At 49.8% G+C, this 26,682-nt stretch overlaps 3 protein-coding genes across 9 annotated transcripts; 2 read left to right on the top strand and 1 right to left on the bottom strand.

Annotated features, from left to right (window-relative positions):
* Positions 1 to 435: 435 nt before the first annotated feature.
* On the top strand, positions 436 to 20,143 carry LOC108090799 (obscurin). Of its 7 annotated transcripts, XM_017189652.2 has the most exons (39): positions 436 to 790; positions 1,662 to 1,783; positions 1,836 to 1,970; positions 2,033 to 2,203; positions 2,261 to 2,426; positions 3,678 to 3,770; positions 3,880 to 4,674; positions 4,720 to 5,932; positions 6,467 to 6,778; positions 6,843 to 6,999; positions 7,069 to 7,154; positions 7,212 to 7,347; positions 7,408 to 7,592; positions 7,653 to 8,213; positions 8,476 to 9,336; positions 9,392 to 9,497; positions 9,557 to 9,738; positions 9,890 to 9,964; positions 10,540 to 10,706; positions 10,765 to 10,879; positions 10,947 to 11,186; positions 11,250 to 11,618; positions 11,674 to 11,930; positions 12,646 to 12,857; positions 12,912 to 13,051; positions 13,107 to 13,299; positions 13,358 to 14,350; positions 14,410 to 14,711; positions 14,761 to 14,942; positions 15,005 to 15,174; positions 15,236 to 15,376; positions 15,430 to 15,615; positions 15,673 to 15,910; positions 15,978 to 16,559; positions 16,620 to 17,320; positions 17,414 to 17,546; positions 17,605 to 19,256; positions 19,705 to 19,810; positions 19,879 to 20,143. In XM_017189652.2, exons 1-39 carry the CDS (start codon positions 782 to 784, stop codon positions 20,017 to 20,019), a joined length of 12,585 nt encoding a protein of 4,194 aa, XP_017045141.1. In that variant the 5' UTR covers positions 436 to 781; the 3' UTR covers positions 20,020 to 20,143. The 7 variants fall into 7 exon arrangements, with proteins under 7 accessions (XP_017045141.1, XP_017045142.1, XP_017045136.1 ...); XM_017189653.2 differs by lacking the exon at positions 9,890 to 9,964; XM_017189647.2 differs by having other exon boundaries at positions 439 to 790; positions 3,880 to 5,077.
* A 404-nt stretch (positions 20,144 to 20,547) lies between these two features.
* On the top strand, positions 20,548 to 23,268 carry LOC108090982 (oxysterol-binding protein-related protein 2). Its single transcript, XM_017189938.2, has 8 exons — positions 20,548 to 21,022; positions 21,077 to 21,297; positions 21,562 to 21,820; positions 21,886 to 22,083; positions 22,144 to 22,345; positions 22,407 to 22,532; positions 22,592 to 22,815; positions 22,870 to 23,268. Exons 1-8 carry the CDS (start codon positions 20,985 to 20,987, stop codon positions 22,970 to 22,972), a joined length of 1,371 nt encoding a protein of 456 aa, XP_017045427.1. The 5' UTR covers positions 20,548 to 20,984; the 3' UTR covers positions 22,973 to 23,268.
* An 83-nt stretch (positions 23,269 to 23,351) lies between these two features.
* LOC108090978 (PAS domain-containing serine/threonine-protein kinase) lies at positions 23,352 to 26,619 on the bottom strand. Its single transcript, XM_017189933.1, has 3 exons — positions 26,458 to 26,619; positions 23,777 to 26,398; positions 23,352 to 23,724 (listed from the first exon to the last, which is right to left on the bottom strand). Exons 1-3 carry the CDS (start codon positions 26,543 to 26,545, stop codon positions 23,483 to 23,485), a joined length of 2,952 nt encoding a protein of 983 aa, XP_017045422.1. The 5' UTR covers positions 26,546 to 26,619; the 3' UTR covers positions 23,352 to 23,482.
* Positions 26,620 to 26,682: the final 63 nt, after the last annotated feature.

Below are 26,682 nucleotides of genomic sequence, written 5' to 3'. Positions count from 1 at the left end.
TATCGAATAATCCTGTGATTTCGTACTTTGTAAAGCCAATTTTCCCCTTATTTATTCGTCGGCGTTCGGCATCATTTCATTACGATTCAAGTGACAGGAGGAAATGCACTTGCAAATTAATTATAAAAGTCATTATTCGAGAACATAAACATGACACATATGCACGTATAAATAAACTTTTCGCGCATATATTATAATACTTAATTAAATACGTATGCTGGCGCACTCTTGGTGCCGAAATCTATATGCACTCCGGTGACGGCCATAAACTTTTGGTGTCCGCTTGTATTTAAGTAGCCGAGAATCTCGAGGAGCACATGGCTATGCACATGCAGATGGCCGAGCTGCATGTGCATTATTTTTAAATTGTAAAACGATTTTCGAGGGGAGCTTTTGTTGTGATCAGCGAATATCGATCAGTCGTACAGTTGTCGGGATGCAGTTAAAATCATTGGTTTCCGCACGAAGTAGCTATTATTTCTCACACGACGGAAGATTAAATTTAAACCTATTCCACTTTTGAATTGGACTGGCCCCCTTGGAAAATTCAGCGCAGATTGGATTATGACAAACGAATCCGAGTTCCTTTCAATTTAGTGCTTGAATGATCGATTTTCGGTCCCGATCTTGCCTAAAATCCTGTGCAAATAAATTAAATAAAATTCGAAATTGCTCTCAGTAATTAGTTATGCAATACATTTTCGAATACGTGCCAATGTGCGTAAATAAATGAAGTGTGCGAAGTTAATCGAGTGATACGAAATCAATCTAATCAGCCGAAATGGACGCCGTAAGTTAAGCGTGTCCAAAACTACCCATTAATCGGTTTAAGAACCAGTGCCAGATTTACTTATTAATACATTTGTGCAACAAAATTCAAGTGTCAAAAATGTACAGTGGCTGACTTTGCTAACAAAAGTGACTTACAGAACCAATCTTTTTTACCCATTTTGAGAGTGGTAAATCCACATTGTAATTATTGTACAATTATTGTATGAAGTGCAAAACAAAGAAAATTGTCCTTTTAAAAATAAAAACTAATTAATTAACAGAAATTGGAGTTTTGGCTAGATCAATAATTAGAATGTTACTATTAGATGCAGTTTTTTTTTTTTAAATATGAAATCTAAACTTGTGTTTTAAAATCCACTCTTGTTTTTATGCAATTTGGATAAAATAATATATAACTGTTTTCAAAAAGATATCCGAAAACAACCTTTTAAAGTTCTACATATCCGGTTTTACTGTGGTCTTGGATCATTGGCCCGAAGTGAAGAACCCTGTTCGAGGGAGATAATCAGCTGATTCTTTGGCTGCGCAAGCTTTTCACTCAGTAAAATTGGACATCGGAATAAATAGCCGAGCCCGCGTGTCTATGTCAACGCAAAATAGACTTTCAGCTAACGAGCTAAATATTGCACAGCCACTTTTTGTTTGTATACGTTGAATTTGAAAGTGTTTTGGGAGGAAATCGATAAGTCTTGCTGATCATTGAGAAATACCGGGCGTATTTGAAAAATTACAATTGCCGGAAGTCCGGCCTCAGAAAATAACAGTGTATCTGAGCTAAGAGTATTGAGAAACTTGTTGAAAACGAGAAAATGGCTGAAGGAAATGTGTGTGGTGCAGAACATAAAATCAAAATCGGTTTTAATCAACAGGTCGCGGATATTGTTTTTGTAAATCGGGATTACCAGGCTCAATCGATGGCCACCGACGAAATCAGCGTTTCGCGGGGAGATCTGGTCGAACTTATAAGTTCAAAAGCTTCGGAAAAGTCAAGGTACGTCGTTGGTCCCCAAGAGAGTTCGTTAATTGTTCATGCCCCCTTTCAGATGCTTTGTTAGAATATTCGACAGTGGGGATTCCCCCAAAGAAGGCTGGGTGCCCATCGAAGTACTTGAGTTTAATCCCACAATGAGTAGCTCGAACGGCAAGGAGAGTGTTGGGGATGCGGAATTCAGAAAGCAGTAAGAAATTTCTAAAAATAGTGAAAGGGACATAATGCTAGCGGTAATTTTTGAAAATTTAGAACCATCCTCAGGGAACTGGTGGAAACTGAGGAAGAATTCTCCAGGGATCTGATGCATGTGGTAGATAAGTATATAAAAGGTATAGATAAACCGGTGGTGCCCAGATCCGTGCGCGATAATAAGGATATAATATTCTGTAACTTCCTACAAATCGCCGAGTTCCACAATAAGTAAGCCACCCCCCGGTTTTATTATTTAGAAGGGAATAAAAACACTTCCGATTTCAGTGTGCTGAAGGAGGGTCTCAAGTGCTACAGTAATCAGCCCAATATGGTGGCCAAAACCTTTTTACGGCTGGAAAGGGACTTCGACAAGCATGTGGTGTATTGCCAAAACGAGCCCTTGGCGCAGGATTACTTGAATTCAAGTCCCGACGCCAAGAAGTACTTTCAAGTAAGTATCGAAAAGTCTCAACAGTTTTCCCGGCCAAACTCACGACAAAAAAAAACATAGGGCAACACAGTGGGCTTCATGCCAAATTAAACGTTTTCGTTTACTTATTGTAATTGTGGGTTAAAATCAAGAATAATAAAGAGTAAAGAATTAAATAAATCTGAAGCCGCGCAAACGTTGGAATCGTCTTCAGATATTATGCGTGTGCTATGTGCGAGAATATCAGTTTATTTTTAAAGGCAGACGCTTTTCAATTCTAAAGCTTTTGCAGTTTTCAGTTGCTTCCGAGTAGTGTTCGCGGTCGTGTCGTGCTAATTATTCATATACGTAACCGTTTCGCTTTAGGTACTGAAGTTGTCTACCCATTGACTGGACATACCATTATTCTGACCCACTTTCGTCCGAGAACGGTTAGCTTCTCATTAAAGTCGGTGCTCCTTAAAAAATTAATCTCAGCTCATCGCTTGCCATTCAACATGAAATAACTCCAGCACGGGGCAATTAAGTCGCTGGAAAATCCATTTTTCAAATAAATCTGTGAATATTTGTGACGTTTGCCCGTTATGCAACATTTCCGAAATTTTACTGTGCGAGAATATATTTATTAAAAGATCCGCCAATACGTATACATTTATAAATACATATATGTGAACAATTTTTCTTCAGCCCACATATTTCGACCTCAGATCTAAAAGTGTTTGAATATATACTGGCAAAAATATTGTAACATTGACTTTAATGAGTTCACTTCTACTCGTTCGTTTCGAAATTGCTTCAGCAGTGAATATTCGTAGTTGGTGAATATGAACAGGGCGCTTGAGTGAATAAAAATATCCGAACAAACATTTGAATACTAATATTGGGATACGTATGTGGCGTACATATGTGTATAGCTTTCCAAACCGAAGTACATGCCTATAGAAAATCATTCACCGACGCACGCACACGTATCCGTTTTTGCAACAAGTGATAAATTTTTAAACATCGTTCCAAAAATAACCCCAAAAGAGCGAGAGATCGGGAAATCGTGTTTTGAATGTATACTCGTACGTTCGTTTCGCTGGGCGCAAATTCGAATTCTGATGCAGAAAACCACCAATCTGTTACCAACGATAATTATTACTATTTCATTTCCCAACACATTCAAATCTGGCAGACCGCAGTCCAGCGACCTTGCAATGCCTGAGATATATTGACACACAGCTATATAGTTGGCGCTCTACTAAAACACCTGTTAACTTTGCCTTGCAGGAACTTTCAAAACAGCTTAGGGACGACAAATCGCTTTCGGAGCACCTGAAGCTACCCATCCAGAGGATAAACGACTACCAGCTTCTGTTCAAGGTTTGGTGACTCACCAGAATATCCCTGTTTAGTGTTAACCGCCAACTATTTAACCACTTAAGCTAACCACCTGCCGCTTGCTAAGCTCCATTAATGTTTGTTTCCGCAGGACTTCATTAAGTACTCGCTAAGCTTAAAAGAAAACGTTAAAGACTTGGACAGGGCCCTAGAGTTGATGCTAAGTGTGCCCAGTAGAGCGTACGACAATAGGTTTCTTTCCAGCATCGAGGGCTGTCGGGGCAACATCTACAAGTTGGGCCGCCTCCTGCTGCACGAGTGGTGCAACGTGACCGACAAGGAGGGCAAGGCACACGAGCGCTACTGCTTTCTGTTCAAGTCGCGCGTGCTGGTGACCAAGGTCCGGAAGATTTCCGAGCACAGGTCCGTGTTTATTCTGCAGAACATCGTGAAGCTCCCGCTCTGCAACATCGAGCACAAGGCCGACGAGAAGCAAATCCAGCTGAGCCTGAAGACAGCGGATCCCAGCTCGTTCTTGCCCATAAGCATTAGGCCCCACGGGCAGGAGTCGCATTTGACCTGGTTCAACGAGATCTCCAGCCACATCAACCAGGACGTCACCTTGCAGGAGCACCATGCCGATGATCTGAAGGTCGACTCCTCCCAGATCGCCTCCGAAAGTGAGCTCATCCTCCACCTCCCGCAAAGGGCCGAGGCCCACGACTCGAACCCCAGTGTCCGACCCTCTGACGTGGCAGAGAACTATTTCCTGAGCAAGGAGACCAAGGAGCGTCTTCAGCTCGAGCAGCAGGAGCTTCTGAGACTGGAACAGGAGGCCATAGAGCTGTACAAGAAGCAGCAGTCCTCCAAGACAACGTCTTCCACCACCGAATTGGTCCAGGTTACTAGCTCCCACGAGAAAACCAGCAAAGTTGAGGTTAAAGAGGTTCCCACCAAGGTGGTTTCTCCGCCTCCACAACCCCAAGCGAAGGTACTGACTCCTCCGCCTGCACCACAGCCGCAAGTAAAGGAAGTTACTGCCACGAAGGTGGTGGCTTCTCCACCGCCACCAGAGCCTTCCTCGCTTGCGTCTCCTGTAAAGGAGGCCACTCCTCAGAAGGAGGTAGCTGCTCCACCACCACCTCAAGTGGAGCCGAAGGAAGTTACTCCTCCTGTCAAGGCAGCCACAAAAGTAGAGTCCGCTTCACATTCCAAGGAAGTCGAAGCTCCCAGGGAAGTCCAGTCCAAAACCGAGACCGCAATCGAGTCTGTTGTGGTTCAGCAAGTATTGAGCCAGTCTAGTCAGATCCAAGAGGAGTTGTTGGTCACTGAGGAGAGCTCCTCGGCCGGTAAGCAAGTCGAAGAGTTCAAGCGCGAAGCGTCACCCTACTCGATTCCCAAGATCCAAGTCTACCGACCCGTAGAATGCGACTCCCCTGTGATAACCCCCAAGCACAAGCCCATCGAGCTGAAGGACATCGTTGGCTACAGCGAGTCCCTTCGCGATGGCGACACCGTTCCCGGGGGATCGGGATCGCAGGGCCAGGGCCAGGGCTACTCCGCCAACATAACCGACCACGCTTCACTAACCGTCTGGAACAACCGGCTGGCCAACATAGCCGGCGACCGCGGGGGTCTTAACCAGCACTTGCAGCGAGCTGGACCGCCCCCACCGCCCATTCCGCCCAGCTTCACGCGCATGCCCGGCTTCTTCCAACCGCTTCCACTAATCGCTTACGAGACCACTATCGAGATACTAATCGTCAAGGCACGCCCCCCCTCGCCGCCGCCCCCGCCGCCGCCGACCATCAAGCGCGTCCTTGTCCACACTGAAAGTCTCGAGCAGAAGACCCAGAACTTCTTCGAGGGCATCTTCGATGCTTCCTCCTCGGACACCTCGCTTCGCAACGCCAAGCAAAAGATCCGCAGCATCAAGAACACGGTGCTGAAGTCGAAGGACTCGACCAACTACGCCCAAGACACCGTGCAGAAGGCCAAGGCCCGCGACTTTCTGCACATTTTCACGCCGCCTGTTAAGAAACGACCCATTTACGAGATAGTCGAGCTCGAAGGCGAGTATACTGAGTCTCTTGCTGACGATTTCAGGGAGCCAAGTGCCGATTTTGAAGCCAGGGGCCAAAGCGTCGCTGGTATGGATGATTACTATTCCGGCTACTCGAGGGCTTCGACACGTCGCTATGAAAGTAAGTTGCCGACCGGCCAGTCGCCACCAAATAGTTGTGTATTGACCGGTTCTTGTGTCCACCGCCGGATGCCCGTGTTGAATGTCAGTTAAACTCAATGTCTGGGATGCCGTAACTAGCAGAGAACTTCCAGTGTAACCTCGCAAGACTGCTTGTAAGCCAAGTCCGCGTCTTCAAGATCAGCTTTCCCATTCGTCACGTCTATCATCACACACATATTTCTATTGAGTTACTCGTAAATAACTTTGTTGAACAATATATACACTTCAATGTCTAGATACTTTCTTTGTTGCTAATTCTTATGTTTACCTGTTTTCCTGAATTCAATCCTACTTTTCTCCAATCCTTGCTATATCCAAGTTTAGATTGAGCATTCTTTAATGGAGGTGTGTTCTTAAAATCTGTACAACTCTTGGCTGGATAAAGAAAAAAATACAAGCTACGGTTCTGGGAACACCCCTCATTTTGATCAGTCTGTTGGGCATAAGTTTAATGTTTATACTGTTTTGCTTTTAACCTCGCCACCCGCAAAAGGCAAATCGAGGGACTACGACCGGGGAACCTCTTACGACAGCACCGTAGAGCGATCCCAGTATGGCATAAGCTCCCGCCGGGATCGCAGTTCCGTTGACAAGGTAGAAGCTCGGTCATCTCTGTTGGCCACTGGGCGCACGGAAAGTCGTGCCGCAAGTCGCGCCGAGAGTCGTGCTGAGAGTCGAGCCTCCTACTCGGTGGCTGAATCGCGTGCTGGAATCCGGTCTTCATCCCGTCTCCAAGAGGATCGTCCCCTTCGCTCCGTCGACAAGCCCGTCGTGGTGAAGATGCTGAAGAGCGTGCAAGTTGACCGTGGGTTTATCACATTAACTAGCTAGAATTTAGCCTTCTAAGTGGTAATTTAATCCCAAAACAGCTGGAGAGACTGCGCATTTCGAGATCCAATTCAAGGATCAGCCCGGACTGGTCACCTGGCTGAAGGACAACAAGCCCCTGGAGGATCGATTGGCTGATAGGATCACCCAAACCGCGGCCCCAATGAATTCCTACCGATTGGACATCAAGAACTGCAGGTTGGTGCACACGATTAGCTAGTATTTATCTAAATTGCATACATGTAAATGATTTTTTTAATTACGTAGTGAGACTGATGCAGGGACCTATACGATTCGGGCCCAGTCTGCCTCCGAGACAACCACTCTATCGGCTCAGCTGGCAGTTGGACAGGGTTAGTGTGTATTCAAGAAATCCACCACTATTTACTAATGACAGCTCCTAATTACAGCTCCGGGTCACGATGAAACGAAGACCAACACGGAGCCGGCTTTCCTGGTTAGCCTAAAGGATGCCGAGATGATTGAGAACACTCTCTTCCGATTCATGATCAAAATTAAAGGGGATCCCAAGCCTAGAGTAAAATTGTAGGTTTCGTTTTCATTAAAACCTATAACCCGTTAATAAATGTTACTTGTTTTAATCAGCTTCAAAGATGGAAAGGAAATCCTTGAGACCGATGACAGAATCCAAATAATCCGCGATAAGGACTATCTGGGATTCTATGAGTTGGTGATTGCCGAGGTGCTGAAGGCCGACAGTGGAACCTACACGTGTAAGGCCACGAACAAATACGGTGAAGCCGTTTGCGAAGCTGTAGCCACCACAGTGGGTGAGTAATATAACCTGCAGTATTGGATATCGGATGGTGTAAAACTGCTTATTTTCACAGAGGATAAGAATCCCTTCGGAGCTCTTAGCGGGCAAATCCTGCCAGCAGGCGAGAAGCCCGTCTTCCAGTGGAAGCGCAACGGCGAGGAGTTTGATCCCGAGGAGCGGTTCAAGGTGCTTTTCGGCGAGGACGAGGACTCACTGGCCTTGGTCTTCCAGCACGTGAAGCCCGAAGACGCGGGCATCTACACTTGCGTGGCCCAGACCTCGACAGGAAACATCTCGTGCAGTGCCGAGCTCTCGGTTCAGGGGGCTATTCAAACCCTGAACCGGGAGCCCGAGAAGCCCACCCTGGTGATCGAGCACCGCGAGGCGAACGCCAGCATCGGCGGCTCGGCTATTTTGGAGCTCCAGTGCAAGGGCTTCCCCAAGCCGGCGGTGCAGTGGAAGCACGACGGTGAGGTCATCCAGGTGGACGACAGGCACAAGTTCATGTACGAAGACGAGGAGACCATGTCCCTAGTGATCAAGAACGTGGACACAGTCGACGCCGGAGAGTACACCATCGAGGCGATCAACGAGCTGGGCCAGGACGAGTCGAGCATCAACTTGGTGGTGAAAGGTACAGTACTATAGTTCGAGCTTTCCTAATTCAAAGTGGTTCGATTTAAAAAGGTTCCACTATACTTCATTTAAACACCTTTTCGCCGGTTATTCTTCAATTTCCCAAGTGATTATTCACAGAGTCATAGTCACTCATGAAAGGGAGCGACTTTCGCAGAGGAATCTCCACTGTAACTGTTGTCTTCTTATCTTGTTCCTTACATCCCAAATTCATTTGTATAATTTTTAAAGCGGTCTTAACGATTTTTAACCACCTAAAGCTCCTCCCAAGATCAAGAAGATCACGGACATCACTTGCTCGGCCGGCGAGACCATTAAGATGGAGATCGAGGTGGAGGGCTTCCCGCAACCCACCGTCCAGGTGACCAACAACGGCAAGGACGTGACGGCCGAGAGCAACGTTAAGATCTCCACGAGCTCGATCGGCAAGAGTCTGGAGAAGGTCGTGGTCGAGGTGAAGGAGATCAAGCTCTCCCAGGCCGGCAACTACTCCATCAAGGCCACCAACGACCTCAGCCAGACCTCGGAGTACTGGAGCTGCACGGTCAAGTCGAAGCCGGTGATCGTGAAGCACTTCGAGAGCGAGTACATCCACGGGGAGAGGGAGAACGTGCAGATGACGGTCCGGATCGACGCCTATCCGGAGGCCAAGCTGATTTGGTACCACGACGAGACGGAGATCAAGGTGACGGACGCCAAGTACACCGTGACCAGCGACGGCAACGCCTACACCCTGAAGATCTCGGGCGCCACCCGCGTGGACGCCGGCAAGTACACCGTGAAGGCCACCAACGAGCACGGGTCGGCCACCAGCTCCACACAGTTGCTCATCAAGTGCACGCCGGAGTTCACCCAGAAGCTGAAGAACATCACAGTCGCCGAAGGCGACTCCAACGTGGAGCTGGTGGTGGGCGTGGACGCCTATCCCCGTCCGCACGTCAAGTGGTACATCGACGGCATCGAGATCGACGAGAAGCGCAACGACTTCCGCCACGTGGAGGAGGGCAACGACTTCAAGCTGATCATGAACCAGGTGGCCACCAACATGCAGGGAAACTACACCTGCAAGATCATGAACGACTACGGCAAGCTGGAGGACAACTGCGTGGTGACCGTGAACTGTGAGTGGCCAGCATGTGATCCTTTTCAATGGCTTATGAATCCATTTTATGCCAGGCAAGCCCAAGGTGAAGCGGGGTCTGAAGAACATCGAAGTCCAGGAGGGCAAATCCTTTACTCTGGAAGTGGAGGTGTACAGCGAGCCAGAGGCTAAAATCAAATGGTAACTTTTTGACTTATTGACGTTTTGTTGGACTGGTAACTGACTATATTTTAATGTAGGTTCAAGGATGGCCACGAGATTTATGAAGATGCCCGCATCAAAATCTCTCGGGACACCCAGCGTATCGAGAACTACTACCTCACCTTGAATCTGGCCAGGACCGAAGATGCGGGCACCTACGAGATGAAGGCCACAAACTTTATTGGCGAGACCACCTCCACCTGCAAGGTGGCTGTTTTAAGTAAGTATGTGGTTGGCTCGAAACAGTAATTTGATAAAGGGTAAAAGACGAAAGGGAAGCAGGCACTTCATTGAACCAAAGTGTATTGGACACCCCTCATGAAACATCAATTAACCTAATCTCCCGTCTCCAATATAAAACTCTGATGCAGCTAGCGATGCTTTGTCTCTGGGACAGACCGTCACAAAAACAATGATTGCGACCACCGAAGAACCTGAAGAAGGGGGTAAACCAAAACCATTTTCAATGCATCAATTATAGCACAACTAAAAATACTTGGGAAATGCACATGAATGAGAACGAATCAAATAATTTTAGATATAAACGTATTAACCCTGAATAAGACAAGTAACCGTGAACATTGCACAATAATTAAATGGTGCACGCTCATTGTACATACCAAGCACATTTCACACTTAACCCAAAACATTTATCACAAAACTGTACAGAAATTCTAAATTAAAAGACGAACAATAACAAAGTGTAGTAAGTAAGTGGAGGGGTGTATAAAATTTGCACGATCATTGGGAAATTAAATCTGTTCGCACGGCCAAGTCGGAAATCTTTTAATCCGACTAAACATTTACGAACTTGGCATTGGATGTGTCTGAATATGATATGATAGGTGATAAGTAATGTAAAATATATATAGTGTAAAATATCAGATATTGGAGATATCGTAAGTGATGCACTGCCAACACTAACCAACCGAATGAACTATTCACCGTGTACAGAAATCTAATAGTGGACTCTCACTTATTTCGCCAAAGATAATAACAAAGAATAACTGTATTCTTATAGCTGTTCCCGAAATCGTGCACGTCGATGTCTTCCAGCAGCACAGCTACGAAAGCGTTCCCCTCAAATACGAAGTCATTGCGACGGGAATTCCCAAACCGGAAGCGATTTGGTATCATGATGGCAAGCCGATCTCCCCCGATAAGCACACCGCTATCACCGTGGATGGGGTTGGTTTTCATTACACAAGTCCACGAGCATTGAGGATAACATTTTGAACACCCACAGGATCACTACAAACTGGAGGTGCAGTCGCTCGATCTCGTGGATGCGGGAGAGTACAAGGTGGTTGTGCAGAACAAGTGTGGCGAGAAATCGCATCAGGGCGAGCTTTCTCTGTCGGGTAAGAAAATCTTGGTCAAATGATAAGCAGCATCCTTATCAATATACATATCAATGCTCCATTTAAGGCATCGCTGAGTACCGCAAGCCGATCCTGACCCAAGGACCTGGCCTGAAGGACATCAAGGTCAACAAGGGAGACAAGGTTTCCGAGCCAGTTGTGTTCACCGCAGATCCTGCTCCTGAAATCGTTCTGCTCAAGGATGGCCAGCCCGTCAAGGAGAGCAATAATCTCAAGCTGAAGGTGGAAAAGAAGGACGCCGAGAATGGTTTGGTTCAGTACACTTGTACGCTGAACATTTTGGAAGGTATTAACAAATATATACACCTTGATATAATTTAAATCAAAATGGGAACCAAATTTGTTGTAGCTGAGATTAAGGATTCCGGACGCTACGAACTGAAGGTAAAGAACAAGTACGGTGAGCTGGCCACTAGTGGTTGGATCGATGTGCTGGCCAAGCCGGAGATTTCTGGCCTGGACGACCGCAAGTGCCTGCCGGGCGACACCATTTGCTTCGAGGCTCTGGTCCAGGCTAATCCCAAGCCCAAGGTCACCTGGACCCGTGGTAACGAGAACCTGTGCAACCACGAGAACTGCGAGGTTATCGCTGACGTGGATGCGGATAAGTACAGACTGGTGTTCCAGGCCGTTGCCCCCAGCGAAGATGGCAAGTACACCATCACGGCCACAAACAGCGAGGGAAGGGCCACATTCGATTTCAACTTGGCAGTGCTGGGTACGTAGCCTTCCCTTGGGATGCAACCTATTCTATATTTCACTACAACATGCAGTGGAGAAGCCCACTTTCATCGTGCAACCCGAGAGCCAGAGCATCCACGACTTCAGACCAGTCTCCACGAAGGTTGTGGTGCACGGCGTTCCTCTGCCCACCATTGAGTGGCTCAAGGACGACAAGCCCATCAACTACGAGGCGGTCAACAAGCCCGGCAAGGACAAGCTGTACAGCAAGGAGGACACCAAGAAGGCTTCCGACCAAATCGAGAGTGTGTTCGATATCAAAACGTTTAGGGAAAACGATGTGGGCGCGGTAAGACCTAAATTTATCTTTGACAATAAAATTTTTATATTAAGTTTCTATATTTTCGACGATTGTTCATATGACAGCAATATGCTATAGTCCTCCTATTTCTTTGAAATCGAATTCGAAAAATATCATTAAAATATTTTCGTTTTTTGTCTCTATCTCAGTAAGCATTGATCCAAGTATAAAAAGTGATACACCGATGAACTCGTAATAAAATTCTGAATCGGATGTCATACTCGCCTAAAAATGTTGAAATTTTGTCATTTTTCGCATAAAATGATGATGTTACCTCTTACAAAAAAGGCGAAAATTGGCTAAAAATCTTTTTTTTGTAATAGTCGAAAAGGGGATAGGGATCGTTAACTTAGGTTATAAGGTGCCAAAAACAGCATTTGCTTCCGCTCTGAGTCACTATTCCGCCGTATTACAACCTAAAAACCATTTAAAATATAGTACTTTTTAACAAAATTGGCAACTTATATTTTCCAAATTCGTTTTTCATCAACTAACTAAAGGATCAGTTAAATTACAAATAAATTGCATTCAATTATATAGATTGTTGGGCTCTCCTTGTTTTTCGTTTCTTGCCCAAACAACACACAAAAAAAAAAAACCGAAACGCCAAACCAAAAAACGTTGCCAACTTCTGGCCAAAATTATAATACCCACTGCAAGAGCTTAAAAAAATCGAGTTTCTTTAACAAGATTTATTTATTAGTACACCTGCGTGGCCACCAATGAGATCAGCGTGACCAAGGCCCCCTTCAAGCTGGGACTGCTGGCTCTGGCGCCCAGCTTTGTGAAGAAACTGGACAACGCTCTGGATGTCCTGCAGGGCGAGCCCCTGGTCTTGGAGTGCTGCGTGGACGGAAGTCCCCTGCCCACCGTTCAGTGGCTCAAGGATGGCGACGAAGTTAAACCCAGCGAGAGGTGACTCATTTGTTTAAAGTTGCGATTAAATACTCACTGTTTTCCCATCCTCAGTGTTAAGATATCCACAAATCCGGATGGGCTGGTCAGGCTGGAGATAGACCACTGCCAGCCCAATGATTCGGGAGCCTACAAGCTGATAATCTCCAATCCTCACGGCGAAAAGGTGGCCCTGTGTGCCGTGGCTGTTAAACGTAAGAAATTTATAGATATCCAATAAAACTAAGTTAAGCCTTCGATAACCTTCAGCTGAGGAGATGCAGCCCAAATTCTTGAAGCCCATCACCAGTCAAACTGTCGTCGTGGGCGAGCCTCTGAAGCTGGAGGCCCAGGTCACTGGATTCCCAGCACCGGAGGTCAAGTGGTACAAGGACGGCATGCTGCTGCGCCCGAGTCCCGAGATCAACTTCATCAACAGCCCCAATGGTCAGATTGGCCTGATGTGAGTCCACCAGATGTGACACCAGATAACCAGATTCACATGGTGTTTTCTTTTCCAGAATCGACGACGCCCAGCCCCTGGATGCCGGAGTCTACAAGTGCGTGATCGCCAACAAGGGCGGAGAACTCGAGGGAGTGTCCAAGGTGCAGATCGTGCCCAAGGAGTCGAAGCCAGTGTTCGTGGCCGAGCTGCAGGACGCCTCCAGCATCGAAGGCTTCCCTGTGAAGATGGACATTAAGGTGGTGGGCAACCCGAAGCCGAAGCTGCAGTGGTTCCACAACGGCCACGAAATCCAGCCGGATCCCAGCCACGTGGCCATCGTGGAGAACCCGGACAAGAGCACGAGTCTCATCATCGAGAAGACCGTGCCCGGCGACTCGGGACTGTACGAGGTGATTGCCCAGAACCCCGAGGGATCGACAGCCTCCAAGGCGAAGCTCTACGTGGCGCCCAAGGCCGACGAGACGGCCGCCGAGGAGGCGCCCCAGTTCGTCTCTGCCCTGCGGGACGTGAACGCGGACGAGGGCCAGGAGCTGGTGCTCTCCGCCCCGTTCATCTCGAACCCCATGCCCGAGGTGATCTGGTCAAAGGACGGCGTTACCCTGGCGCCCAGCGAGCGCCTGCTGATGACCTGCGACGGCAAGCACATCGGGCTGACCATCAAGCCGGCTGAGGCCGCCGATTCGGGCAACTACAGCTGCCTGCTGGCCAACCCGCTGGGCGAGGACACCTCCGCCTGCAACGCCAACGTGCGGAAGGTCTACAAGCCGCCGGTGTTCACCCAGAAGATTTCCGACCAGCAGCAGGTGTTTGGCAACAACGCCAAGATCCCCGTGACCGTGTCCGGCGTTCCTTACCCCGACCTGGAGTGGTACTTCCAGGACAAGCCAATCCCGAAGTCGGACAAGTACAGCGTGAAGAACGACGGCGACCACCACATGCTGATCGTGAACGACTGCCAGAAGGAGGACCAGGGCGTGTACAAGTGCATCGCCAGCAACCGGGAGGGCAAGGACATAACCCAAGGACGCCTGGACATCGTGAACGAGATGTGGGTGTTAACTGTTAGATACTTACGAGTGATGGGGTAATCCAAGGTTGTTTTTGCAGCAAGAAGCACTCGCGGTCGGAGCCACCAGTGTTCCTCAAGAAGATCGGCGACTGCGACATCTACGAGGGCATGGTGGCCAAGTTCACGGCCTGTGCCACCGGATACCCGGAGCCCGAGGTCGAGTGGTTCAAGAACGACCAGAAGCTCTTCCCCTCGGACCGCTTCCTGATCGACGTCGAGCCCAACGGCCTCCTGCGGCTGACCATCAAGAACGTGACCGAGTACGACGTGGGCCGCTACTCCTGCCGCATCTTCAACCCGTACGGAGACGACATCTGCCACGCCGAGCTGTTCTACGACTGTAAGTCAAGTCGGGCACTTTTTGAACAGCTTTTAAAGGGTCCTTTCAGCTCTGGACAGTCAGCAGAAGCCCCTGGAGGACCAGTACACCGACTTCAAGAAGTACAAAAAGTCCGGCGCACCTCCGCCATTGTCGGAGGGTCCTATCATTTCCCGCATGACCGATCGCGGGCTGCTCCTCTCCTGGAACCCCTCGGTGCCCCTGACTCCCCGCTATCCCATAACCTATCAGGTGAGCTACCAAAAAAAGCGTCTCTTTAGATGCATGCCACTTATTTATTGGCCAAATCACAGGTCGAAATGATGGACTTGCCGGAGGGCGATTGGCGCACGCTGAGAACCGGAGTTCGCAGCTGTGCCTGTGACATCCGCAACCTGGAGCCCTTCAGGGACTACCGATTCCGGGTGCGAGTGGAGAACAAGTTCGGTGTCAGCGATCCCAGCCCCTACACCCAGACTTACAGGTTGAAACAAATGAATTTACTGGTTAGGTAAACTATAATCCCATTTGACATAACTTTGCAGGCAAAAACTGGTGCCAGAGCCACCGAAAACCTACACCTATCTGCCACCTGGAACTGACTTCAGACCGGAAACTTCTCCCTACTTCCCCAAGGACTTTGACATTGAGAGACCGCCGCACGATGGACTGGCCCAGGCTCCTCAGTAAGCAGTTCGAATTGTTTCTATTTTCGTGAGACTAACTCTTTTCAATTAAGGTTCCTTCTGCGCGAACAGGACGTCAGCTACGGCGTCAAGGATCACAATACTGAGTTGATGTGGTTTGTCTACGGCTATCCCAAGCCAAAGATGACTTACTACTTTGACGACATGCTCATTGAGTCGGGTGGCAGATTCGACCAGAGCTACACCCGAAACGGACAGGCCACCCTCTTCATCAACAAGTAGGTTACAGAAAACCAACTTAAGGTTCAATTTACTTTACTTCAATTCGTCTTCAGAATGCTGGATCGCGATGTTGGCTGGTACGAGGCCGTGGCCACCAACGAGCATGGAGAGGCGAGGCAGCGGGTGAGACTGGAGATTGCCGAGCATCCCAGGTTCCTCAAGCGCCCGGATGAGACCTTCATCATGGCCCGCAAGAACGGAAGGATCGAGGCCAAGCTGGTGGGCATTCCGCTGCCGGAGGTTCACTGGTTCAAGGACTGGAAGCCCATTGCGGACTCCTCCCGCATTAAGGTAACTTTAGCGGTGGAAGAAGAAGAAGGAGGGAAAAATCTATTATATACATTTCCAAACCATTCAGATCAGCTCCTATGACCCGGACATTTACGTGCTCTCGATCCACGACTCGATAATCAAGGACGGAGGCTTGTACTCCATCAGTGCGAGGAACATTGCCGGCTCCATCAGCACTTCGGTGACCGTGCACATCGAGGAGAACGAGGACCAGTATATCTACAAGACCTACGGCAGACACCCGTATGTGCGCTCCAAGCAGCTGCGCTACCAGGACAAATACGACATTGGAGACGAGCTGGGCCGCGGAACCCAGGGCATAACCTACCACGCGGTGGAGCGCTCCTCCGGCGACAACTACGCCGCCAAGATCATGTACGGCCGGCCCGAGCTGCGGCCCTTCATGCTCAACGAGCTGGAGATGATGAACACGTTCAACCACAAGAACCTGATCCGACCCTACGATGCCTACGACACGGACCGCAGTGTGACCCTGATCATGGAGCTGGCTGCCGGCGGGGAGCTGGTGAGGGACAACCTCCTCAGGCGGGACTACTACACCGAGAGGGACATCGCCCACTACATCCGGCAGACGCTGTGGGGACTCGAGCACATGCACGAGATGGGCGTGGGTCACATGGGTCTCACGGTAAGGAGTGGACACTAGTCACTGGTTTGCACTAACTTTTAATCCCTGCTCAACGAACAGATCAAGGACCTTCTGATCTCCGTGGTCGGCGGTGACCTCATCAAGGTGTCGGACTTCGGACTGTCGCGCAAGATCAACAGGCACAACCTGTCGACCCTGGACTACGGAATGCCCGAGTTCGTCTCCCCCGAGGTGGTGAACAAGGAGGGGGTGAACTTCTCGCACGACATGTGGACCGTCGGCCTGATCACCTACGTCCTGCTCGGCGGCCACAACCCCTTCCTGGGCATCGACGACCGGGAGACGCTGACCAAGATCCGCGAAGGCCGCTGGGACTTCAAGGACGAAATCTGGACCCACATCTCGGACGACGGCCGCGACTTCATCAGCCGCCTGCTGTTGTACAGCCCCGAGGAGCGGATGGACGTGAAGACCGCCCTGAAGCACCCCTGGTTCTTCATGCTCGACCGCCAGGTGACCGACCACGACTACCAGATCGGCACCGACCGCCTGCGCAACTACTACGACCACTTCCGCGACTGGTACGCCAACGCCTCCTGCAAGAACTACTTCCGCAGGCGGCGGCTTAGCGGCTGCTTCCAGCACCCCTCCAAGATGGTCTATCCCCCGGGACACGTCTACACGCCGGAGAACACCCCGGAGCCTCTGCCGGAGCCGAGGATCAGGGCCAAGCGCGAGGAGGTGGTCTCCAAGTACTTGCATCCCGACTACGAGCTGGGCCTGATTCAATCCGAGAGCCAGTGAGTATGAGCAACTAACTTAGTCATGAGTCACTAAGTTGTGGCGATTCTCTTTAAATCACTTTGCTTTCTTTCCTTTCTTTCCCTTTTTAGCTACCAATATGGACCCGATACCTATCTCCTGCAACTGCGCGACGTCAACTTCCCGGTGAGACTGCGTGAGTACATGAAGGTGGCCCACCGTCGGTCGCCTTCCTTCGCCCTTAACGACTCGGTGGACTGGTCCGTAAGTAACTAGAGTACCCTGCAACCGAAGGAGTAATAACTGGGTTAATTGGCGATAGCTTCCCGTGATCCGCGAGCGACGTCGCTTCACCGACATCATGGACGAGGAGATCGACGACGAGCGCACGCGCAGCCGCATCAGCATGTACGCGGCCAACGAGTCCTACTCCATCAGGCGCCTGCGCACCGAGCTGGGCCCGCGTCTGGACGAGTACACCGAGGCGGACGCCATGATCGAGACCCAGCGCGAGGGCTACCCACCGTTCTTCCGCGAGAAGCCCCAGACGATCGCCATCACCGAGAACCAGCCGAGCCACATTCACTGCTTCGCCGTGGGCGACCCCAAGCCGTGCGTGCAGTGGTTCAAGAACGACATGGTGCTGACCGAGAGCAAGCGCATCAAGATATCCGTGGACGAGGACGGGCGCTCCATCCTGCGCTTCGAGCCGGCCCTGCACTTCGACGTGGGCGTCTACAAGGTGGTGGCCCGCAACAAGGTGGGCCAGACCGTGGCCCGCTGCCGCATCGTGGTGGCCACGCTGCCCGACGCCCCCGACTCGCCGGAGGTGTCCGCCAACAGCGGCACCGAGATCCTGCTCCGTTGGAAGCAGCCGCGCGACGACGGCCACTCCACGGTGCTCTGTTACAGCCTGCAGAGCAAGCTGGCCAACTGCGACGCCTGGACCACGGTGGCGGACAACATCGACCACGAGTTCTACCTGCTGCACGACCTGCAGCCCAACACCGGCTACCAGTTCCGACTGGCTTCCAAGAACCGCATCGGCTGGAGCGAGATGGGCATCCCGGTGGGCGCCTCGACGGCCGGCCCGGACGCCCCCAAGATCCACATCACCAAGGCCATGAAGCATTTACAGCAGCTCACCGAGAACGGGCACCAGGTGCTGCCCGAGGAGGAGCGCGTGCACACCGACTACCACTGCGAGCGCGAGCCGCCCAATTGGGTGACCGACGCCTCCGTGAGCGACAAGTACAGCTTCATCTCGGAGATCGCGCGCGGCCAGTTCAGCACGATCGTGAAGGGCATCCAGAAGTCCACCGACACCGTGGTGGTGGCCAAGATCCTCGAGGTAACTGACGAGAACGAGGACAACGTGGTGGCCGAGTTCGACAACTTCAAGACCCTGCGCCACGAGCGCATCCCGGCTTTGTTCAGCGCCTACAAGCCCCTCAACGTGCCCATCGCCATCTTCGTGATGGAGAAGCTGCAGGGCGCCGACGTGCTGACCTACTTCAGCAGCCGGCACGAGTACTCGGAGCAGATGGTGGCCACCGTGGTCACCCAGCTGCTGGACGCCCTGCAGTACCTGCACTGGCGCGGCTACTGCCACCTAAACATCCAGCCCGACAACGTGGTCATGGCCTCCGTGCGCTCCATCCAGGTCAAGCTGGTCGACTTCGGCGCGGCCAAGAAGGTCAACAAGCTGGGCGTGAAGGTCACCCCGTGCGGCTCGCTCGACTTCCAGCCGCCCGAGATGATCAACGACGAGCCCGTGTTCCCGCAGAGCGACATCTGGTCGGTGGGAGCCCTCACCTACCTGCTCCTGTCCGGCTGCAGTCCATTCCGCGGCGCCGACGAGTACGAGACCAAGCAGAACATCTCCTTCGTGCGTTACCGGTTCGAGAACCTCTTCAAGGAGGTCACCCCAGAGGCCACGCGGTTCATCATGCTGCTCTTCAAGCGCCACCCCACGTGAGTAAAATGTGGGACTCAAATGATGGGTTCGAAATTCTGCAACTTGAGCAGATTCAAAAGGGCATAAGTTCAAGCTTTTGTAGAAATAATTCTAAAATACCTACAATTATTAAGATTATTCGAGTTTTCCGATGGGTTGCAAGAAAAAACTGACACTCCAGAGCCTAAAACTTTCGCCATTTCTCTTTGATTTTAAATAGCAGAAATCTAAACGCTTGAAGCTAAAATATTTAAAATATTTAACGGAAGATGGGAGATAGATTGTTGAATTTTCCATATTCAGATTTTGCCAAACATTAAAAGAAATCTTTTAGAACATGTAAATTATTTTTTTGAAAATATATTTAGGAATAGAAGGCTGTTTAATATAACAATTCCGCAACAGGGCCATTTATGATAGATATTGCCAGCCATTTGACAACTTTTCTCTCGCCAATCAATCTAGAAAACGACCATACACCGAGGACTGCTTGGAGCACAGGTGGCTCATGTCCTCCGACTACATGGTTAGGAAACGCGAACGTGCCATCTTCTTGGGCAGCCGTCTAAAGGTAATAAATTCCGATATTTCGTGTTGAAAGAAGACATGTCTCATGGTGTTGTCTCCCCCCAAAAACAGACGTTCTGCGACGAGTACCATGACCTAAAGAACGCCACGGCCACCTCATCCAAGGTTTTGAACACGGTCGCAGGGGGACCCACTCCTACTCAACTACTTCGATCGAACAGCATCCAGGAGGAACTGCTCACAACATTTTAGTCAATTAGCTCCGAAGTAGTGTTAAGGGAATGTTGTTTTTATTTCTTGTATATATGGAATATAAATAATTACACAACATCTAAATTCTATATATATAAATATATTATCTGGTTAATTAAACGAACGTTTCGAAGCGGTGTGTTATTTTTAATCTGTTGACAGACACGCCCACGACTCATCGCCCTTGCCAATCAATAAAGTGCGAGCGACCTTCACCAACAAAAGAAACTGATGCCAGGGCCAAAAATAGCGCTCTTGCTCAGGTGCTTGTGAAGAGAAACGTTTTCCGCTTGCCTCTGATGGAATATTGGGAAAATACTAAACTTGGGTGGAGGGTATCCCCAGTTCGAGCCAACGAATCGCTCTGAAACATAGGTGTTCGTCGAGAGGCGAGGCACCCGAACCCGCGAATCAGAATCAGAAAATCCGAAAATCGGTTCGCCGAAATCAACTCTGCGAAAAGCTTGTCGTTCGAAAGCTGCCCAAAGCTTCCTTATCACTATTGATTAAATTTTCCTCCGAAGCTTATATTTTAGAGTGAGTGCTAGGTACAACACGCAAACACCTCAATTAGTACAACACAAAACACTGTTTAGTCACAATGTGAATCAAAATAAAGCAGATCTCAACACACACACAGCGACCGAGTTCCCAGCGTTCATTAGCAGTAGAAAAATCAATGAGTGACAAGCGCTGGTCACAAGATTACAATCCATCGAATTCGCGACTACGAACAAAAGGTGCTCGGTAGCCAGCGAGATCTTGTATATATATACTTCTAATCGAAGTGCTCGAGTAATCTCACTTGAAAGGCCCAAAACCTTTTCGTTTTCGGACTGGCAAACACGTAGTCTCGCTCTCCGCATGTCTTTCCAAGTGTGAACCTACACAGAGGGTCAACTGGCAGTCAATTAAGCGCTGAATAGCAATCGTTTTTTCGGGTAAAGCTGCACCTGACTCCCGCAATGGCAGAGGGCGACCATTCGGCAAAGCAAGAGGAACGGTGAGTACTTTTATTACTCATGCGCCCAGTAACACCGTATCTTATCTCCCGCAGCACTGGGCTTCCGGCTCCGATGATCTCCCGCAAGGAGGTCAGTATCTGGGCCATCCTTAAGAACTGCATCGGCAAGGACCTGAGCAAGATCACCATGCCAGTCATGCTCAACGAGCCACTAAGCTTCCTCCAGCGACTCTGCGAGTACATGGAATACGCACAACTTCTCACCGAAGCCGCCCACCAGGAATCCCCGGCGGACCGGATGAAATACGTAGCAGGTGAGTGCTATCAAAGGTTATCAGCGGCAAACAGGTGTTCCTCAAGTCGTTAAACACTGATAAGTCCAATTATCCAGAAAGTTCTGCAACTCGAAAGACAACTTGTCTGTGGTTAGTAATCACTATCTGTCCAGCCAATGCGCTTTTGCATTCAATGACCAATGCGATTGCATTGACTATAATTGAAATGAATTGAACCACAAACCCCAATCACTAAATTAACCCATGACTTATTTACTAATATATCATTTAACTATCCAACAGCGTTTGCCGTATCCGCATTAGCCTCGAACTGGGAGCGCCTGGGAAAACCATTTAACCCTCTTCTCGGTGAAACGTATGAGCTGCAGAACGGAGACTATCGAATTGTTTGCGAACAAGTCTCCCATCATCCGCCAGTATCTGCTTTCCATGCGGAATCCAAGGACTTTAAGTTTCACGGCACAATCAACCCAAAAATCAAGTTTTGGGGAAAGAGTGTTGAGGTGAACCCGAAGGGAACCGTCACCGTGGAGTTCCCGAGGTAAGCAATATCTTTGCTTTAAAGGTTTTGGATGGTAACCGCAGTGTAACAACATCTTTTCTCAGATGGAACGAAGCCTACAGTTGGACTAATGTCAATTGCTGCGTGCACAATATTATTGTGGGCAGACTGTGGATAGAGCAGTACGGAAAGATGGAGATCACCAACCACTCCACTGGCCATGTGGCCAGCCTCACCTTCAAGTCCGCCGGATCTGGAGCTAAGAACTTACATCGCGTCGAGGGATTCGTCAAGGATGCCAGGTGGGCACCTACTCACTGATACTTTGAGTGTAAGCTATCAAGTTGAATATGCCTTTGCAGTGAAACAAACCTTTACTTCCTGTACGGCAAATGGACCGAGTTTATCAAGTGCTGTTCCGCCGAGTCCTACATTCAGTATCTTAAGCAGGGAACCAGAAAGAACGACGATTTTGACGGCTCGCCTAATGGCACCCCGAAGAAAATGTTTTCGAAACTGAACAGCTTTAAGCTGAACTCGTTCCGCAGCCTGTCCATTCAAGACGTAAGTGTAAGACTTTCTTGGGTTACTGTCAAGGAGTATCTCAAAAATTGTTACATTTCAGAACGACAACTATCCTCCGCTCGAGCAAGAGGGCGACATACCGAAGAGTGATTCCGCCTACTCGATTGACATACCGGACTCCACAACACTGTGGAGTTGCAAGCCCAGACCTTCCAACTGCAACGAGGTGGGAGTTGCCCTTTCAATAATTTAGTTTCGGCTGCTTAGCCCTCTGTGTCCTTCCAGTATTACCAGTTTACGCATTTTGCGCTGCAGCTTAACGCCATGAATAGTAACATGAAACCACCGCTAACACTTTGCCCTACCGATTCGCGACTGCGACCTGATATTTTATACTTAGAGGAAGGAAACCTGGACGGAGCGTCCAAGGAGAAAACACGACTCGAGGAGAAACAAAGGCACACGCGGAAGCAGAGAAAATTCGCCAATAGCGATGACTGGACTCCGAAGTAAGGCTGTTTCCCTAGTTGATTAACTAATTCACTAAGTAATCCATATTCCAGGTGGTTCAAGTTCACAACTAACCCATTTACCAAGTCCGACGACTGGCTGTACAGCGGAGGCTATTGGGACCGCAAATATGAGAACACCGACACGATATTTTAGATACGTTTTGTAGATCGCTTATGCTAACCGTATACATATTTGTAAAAAGTTTAAGAGCTGTTCGAAGTTAGGAGTCTTCAATAACTGGCAAACATGACTTTCCATTGAAGCGATCAGTTATTGCATTGACTTCTAGTCAATCAAGTCGCACAAGCATGCATATATACATTTAGTTGAACGCTTACTTTTGGTAGTCCCTATGTGTGTGTATAAATAGTTGTTAACTCGTGACGATTCCATACGAAGCAATTAAAGTGTTATTCAGTTATTTGTTGCGCAGCAATGCAAGAAAAGAATGCAAAAGAATGTGTGATTTTTACTAAGAAGGGTACGGTGAAAAGGTAAGATGAATTCTGGGCAGTTGAAAAGCACTGTAATGTAACAATAAAATTGATTTATTTTCCTCTACTCTTTGGTTTTTCCGCCCACCCCATTGTCCTTTCACAGATGCTATTTACACATGACAGTATGTCTAGATTAAATTTACACATGGCCAACAGATATAGAACTCTAGTTTATATCAAGCGTTTTAGGTTTCCTGTTCACGTCGTGCAAGCTAACTACGTTATAGGCAGAGACGCAGGGTTCGAGTTTGTTCTTGAATATGTCGTTCTCGGACTTCGAGGAGCATATGGAGCCCCCGATTTCGGGGTGGCTGGAGTCAGGTAACGAGGCCCTCAGCTCGTGGTTGCTCACCGAGGTGTTCAGCTGGAACTGTTTCGCATAGAGCGTGTCCATCTTGTTGTGTTTGGCTGGAGGAGGAGGGGATGAATGTTTGTTTTACTCAATAACTTCCTAGCTCACCTTCATTGACACACAACTTGAACCCGGTTTTGTGGCCGGCCAGTTTGGCCTCATCACTGCCGCAGATCGAGGACTCTTCGATGTGAGAGAAGCTCTCCTGCGGCGAAATGGTGGACAGCACGGAGGTGCTGGAGTAAAGGTAGCCGGAGAAGTACAGGTCCGGGTTGGCCTCATGCGCCTTGCAGGGCACTATCCAGGAAAAGCTAAACGCCGAGGGATTCACCTCCTGGGTCAGCCAGGGGTCACTGATCAGCTGGTGCATGGTGCAGCGGTACTTGGGGTCCTTGTTCAGCATGGAACTCAGGAGGCGGCTCAGCTGGTCGGACACTACCTTTGGTATCTGGATCTCGGCCTTCAGGGTCTCCTCCACGTCGATGAACGGGTTCTCGAAGAACATCAGGACATACAGGGTGACCCCCAGTGCCCAGATTTCCAGCTCGGGCCCCACATACCTGTTTCCCGCCAGGACCTCAGGACTGCAGTACTCCGTCGTGCCGTAGAACGTGGAGAAGAACTTGCCCTCCTCCATGAAGGTGGCGGATCCGAAGTCGATCAGCTTGATGGTGAAGTTGTGATCGATGATGATGTTCTCGTCCTTGATGTCGCGGTGCAGGATCTTCTGCTCGTGCAGATAGTTGACGGCATCGGCGACCTGCCGGAATATGTAGCTGCCCAGCTTCTCGTCCATCAAGGGCCTCCGTTCGATGAAGGTCCACAGGTCCATGCCGGAGCCGTGCTTCTCCATCACTAGCTGGTAGAAGAGGTCGTTCTCGAATACGTCCAGCACGGACACGATATTCTTGTGGCTCAGGGTCTGCAGCAGGTGGATCTCGATAGGAACTTCCTTGCAGTCGCGGCTCTTGACCATGAACTGCGAGCAGAGCTTTTCCTTGAGGATGAACTTGGTGATGACCAGCAGGCGGTCGGAGTTGCGGAAGGCCATGTTCACGTACCCGTAGGCCCCTCGGCCGATCTGCCTGATCGAGGTGTAGTGCTTGCTGTACTCGCCCATGTAGAGCTCGTCATCGTACTTGCAGACCAGCGAGAGGGAGTTGGGGCGGCTGGAGTTCTGGGCGGCCGTGGTTTTTATTACCTGGCCCAGCGACTGCTCGATGGTGCTGGCCATGCTGTTGAACGTGGACGTGAGGTTCGCGTAGCTGTATTTCTCCCCGTCCAGCCGAGTGCTGGGATTGCGGCCCACCCAGATGCAGTAGACCCGGTTGGAGCAGGGCAGGGTCTGCAGCAGCACGGAGTAGACCACCTCGATCACCGTGCCGTCCGCATGGATGGCCTCTCCCACGAAGCTTCCGTTGATGGAGCTGAGCAGTCTGGTGGCGGGATTGCTGCCGGACCCATCGCAAGTCTCCGTGGATGCGGACTTCGCCTTGTCGAGCGAATCAATATCGTTAGTGTGCGAGTGGGACCCCCCTTCGAACTCGTCGGCGGGGAAGCTACTCGAGGCATTCACTGGTGTCAGGATATCATCTATTGTGCAATCATCCGGCTGACGCAGATCGCAGAACAGTCCTCCGCTGTTCTCCGGGTGGCAGCCCAAGTGGGCCTCGTTGGCCGCTTGCTCGTTGTTTTGCTGCTTACCAGCCGAGTTTCGTTTGCAGGACTGCAGTGAGGAGTCGTTGTCCAGGACGAGGGGATCCGTGTCCGGCTCCCAGTCGTTGCTGGTTATCGAGGTGTTCGACACATTGGGGCTCTTGTCCTCGCGGGAGTCCTTGCCAAAGTTGGGCAGTATGGCGGATATATGCATGTTCGTGATCCTATCCTGGCCGTAGCCGAACATCAGCAACGAGAAGGGCTGGTTGCACATCAGGATGTTCCCTACATCGTCCACCACAATAAGTCCACTGAGGTTTTGAAATACCCAGACGGTAATATTGAACACGCTGTGGCCAGGATTGGAGTATCCTGCCACCACGCTTTCGTCCAGAGCGATGAGCAGGCACAGCGGGAACTTGACGTTGTCCGTGGTTCGTCCTGTGGCCCGCTGTTTTCGCAGGCTCTTCGGTATTTCCCTGCTGTCCGGATCGGGGAGCTTTATGAAGGGAATCAGTGCGGTTACGTTGACGCCCACGACGCCCTCGGTGGATTCGTAAAAAAATATGGTGGCCGTGGTGGAGTCTGCAGAGGTTATTACCCCGAGACGATCGGTGCTGATGTGACAGATGTGCCGCTCCACGGGCTCGGCGACGGCTATGTGCCTCCCGTCGTTGCTGATCTGACGGATCCAGAGCGAAACCAGGATCTTGTTTCCCGACTTCGTCTTCATTTCGATGACCTTGCCGCTCAACAGAACCACTCTGCCCTCGTCGCCCTCGATCTGCATCTCCGCCAGGGAGGAGATGTGGCTCTCCGTCTTGCCATTCAGCAGGTCGAAAAATCCCTTATTCCTCAGCTCCTGCGATGTGTAGCCCAGAAGCTGGCAGGCCTTGTTGTTCACTATGAAAATCTGCCCGGTGTTTGCATCTATAGTAAATATCGCCTTGTTCGGATTGATCACCTTTGAGGAGTGGAGATTGGGAGGCGGCATGCTGAAGGAACTGGTGTCCATCAGGTTCAGCATGCTCGACGAGTCCTGGCGTGACTGCTGGGTGTTCCCAACGGGGTCATCTATAATTCGAACGGTTGGTAAATAACTCAGTTCTTTAACTTAGTTAAACAAGAATTACCGTTAGCGTATCGGCTTCTGGGGCCTGGGGTTTTCGAATTACTCAGCTTACCAGCGCCTTGTTCGACCACATCACCCAGATCCTCCATTTAAACGTCAAGTAAAGTACAAATCCTAAAAGATTCAACTTAAGGCCTACAGTTATATCTTGAAGAGCGCTCCATAAACATTGGAACTCTGTTTGTAAAAAAATCAATTGATTGACGCATGCGCGCAACGAATTCCT

The sequence above is a fragment of the Drosophila ficusphila genome, unplaced genomic scaffold (genome assembly GCF_018152265.1).
Source record: "Drosophila ficusphila isolate 14025-0441.05 unplaced genomic scaffold, ASM1815226v1 contig_414, whole genome shotgun sequence".
Lineage (NCBI taxonomy): Eukaryota > Metazoa > Arthropoda > Insecta > Diptera > Drosophilidae > Drosophila > Drosophila ficusphila.
The sequence above is the reverse complement of the archived record's forward strand: the minus strand, read 5'-3'. Positions and strand labels throughout refer to the sequence as shown.

Coding starts and splice junctions, on each gene's coding strand:
- LOC108090799 (XM_017189652.2), top strand. Junction 9,965..10,539: donor CGAAGAACCTGAAGAAGGGG/GTAAACCAAAAC, acceptor GTATTCTTATAG/CTGTTCCCGAAATCGTGCAC. Junction 15,377..15,429: donor GGACTGGCCCAGGCTCCTCA/GTAAGCAGTTCG, acceptor TTTTCAATTAAG/GTTCCTTCTGCGCGAACAGG.
- LOC108090978 (XM_017189933.1), bottom strand. CDS start 26,545: ATGGAGGATCTGGGTGATGTGGTCGAACAAGGCGCTGGTAAGCTGAGT. Junction 26,399..26,457: donor CAGAAGCCGATACGCTAACG/GTAATTCTTGTT, acceptor TTCGAATTATAG/ATGACCCCGTTGGGAACACC. Junction 23,725..23,776: donor CAAGTTGTGTGTCAATGAAG/GTGAGCTAGGAA, acceptor CTCCTCCTCCAG/CCAAACACAACAAGATGGAC.
- LOC108090982 (XM_017189938.2), top strand. CDS start 20,985: ATGGCAGAGGGCGACCATTCGGCAAAGCAAGAGGAACG. Junction 22,346..22,406: donor GCAGCCTGTCCATTCAAGAC/GTAAGTGTAAGA, acceptor GTTACATTTCAG/AACGACAACTATCCTCCGCT. Junction 22,816..22,869: donor AGCGATGACTGGACTCCGAA/GTAAGGCTGTTT, acceptor TCCATATTCCAG/GTGGTTCAAGTTCACAACTA.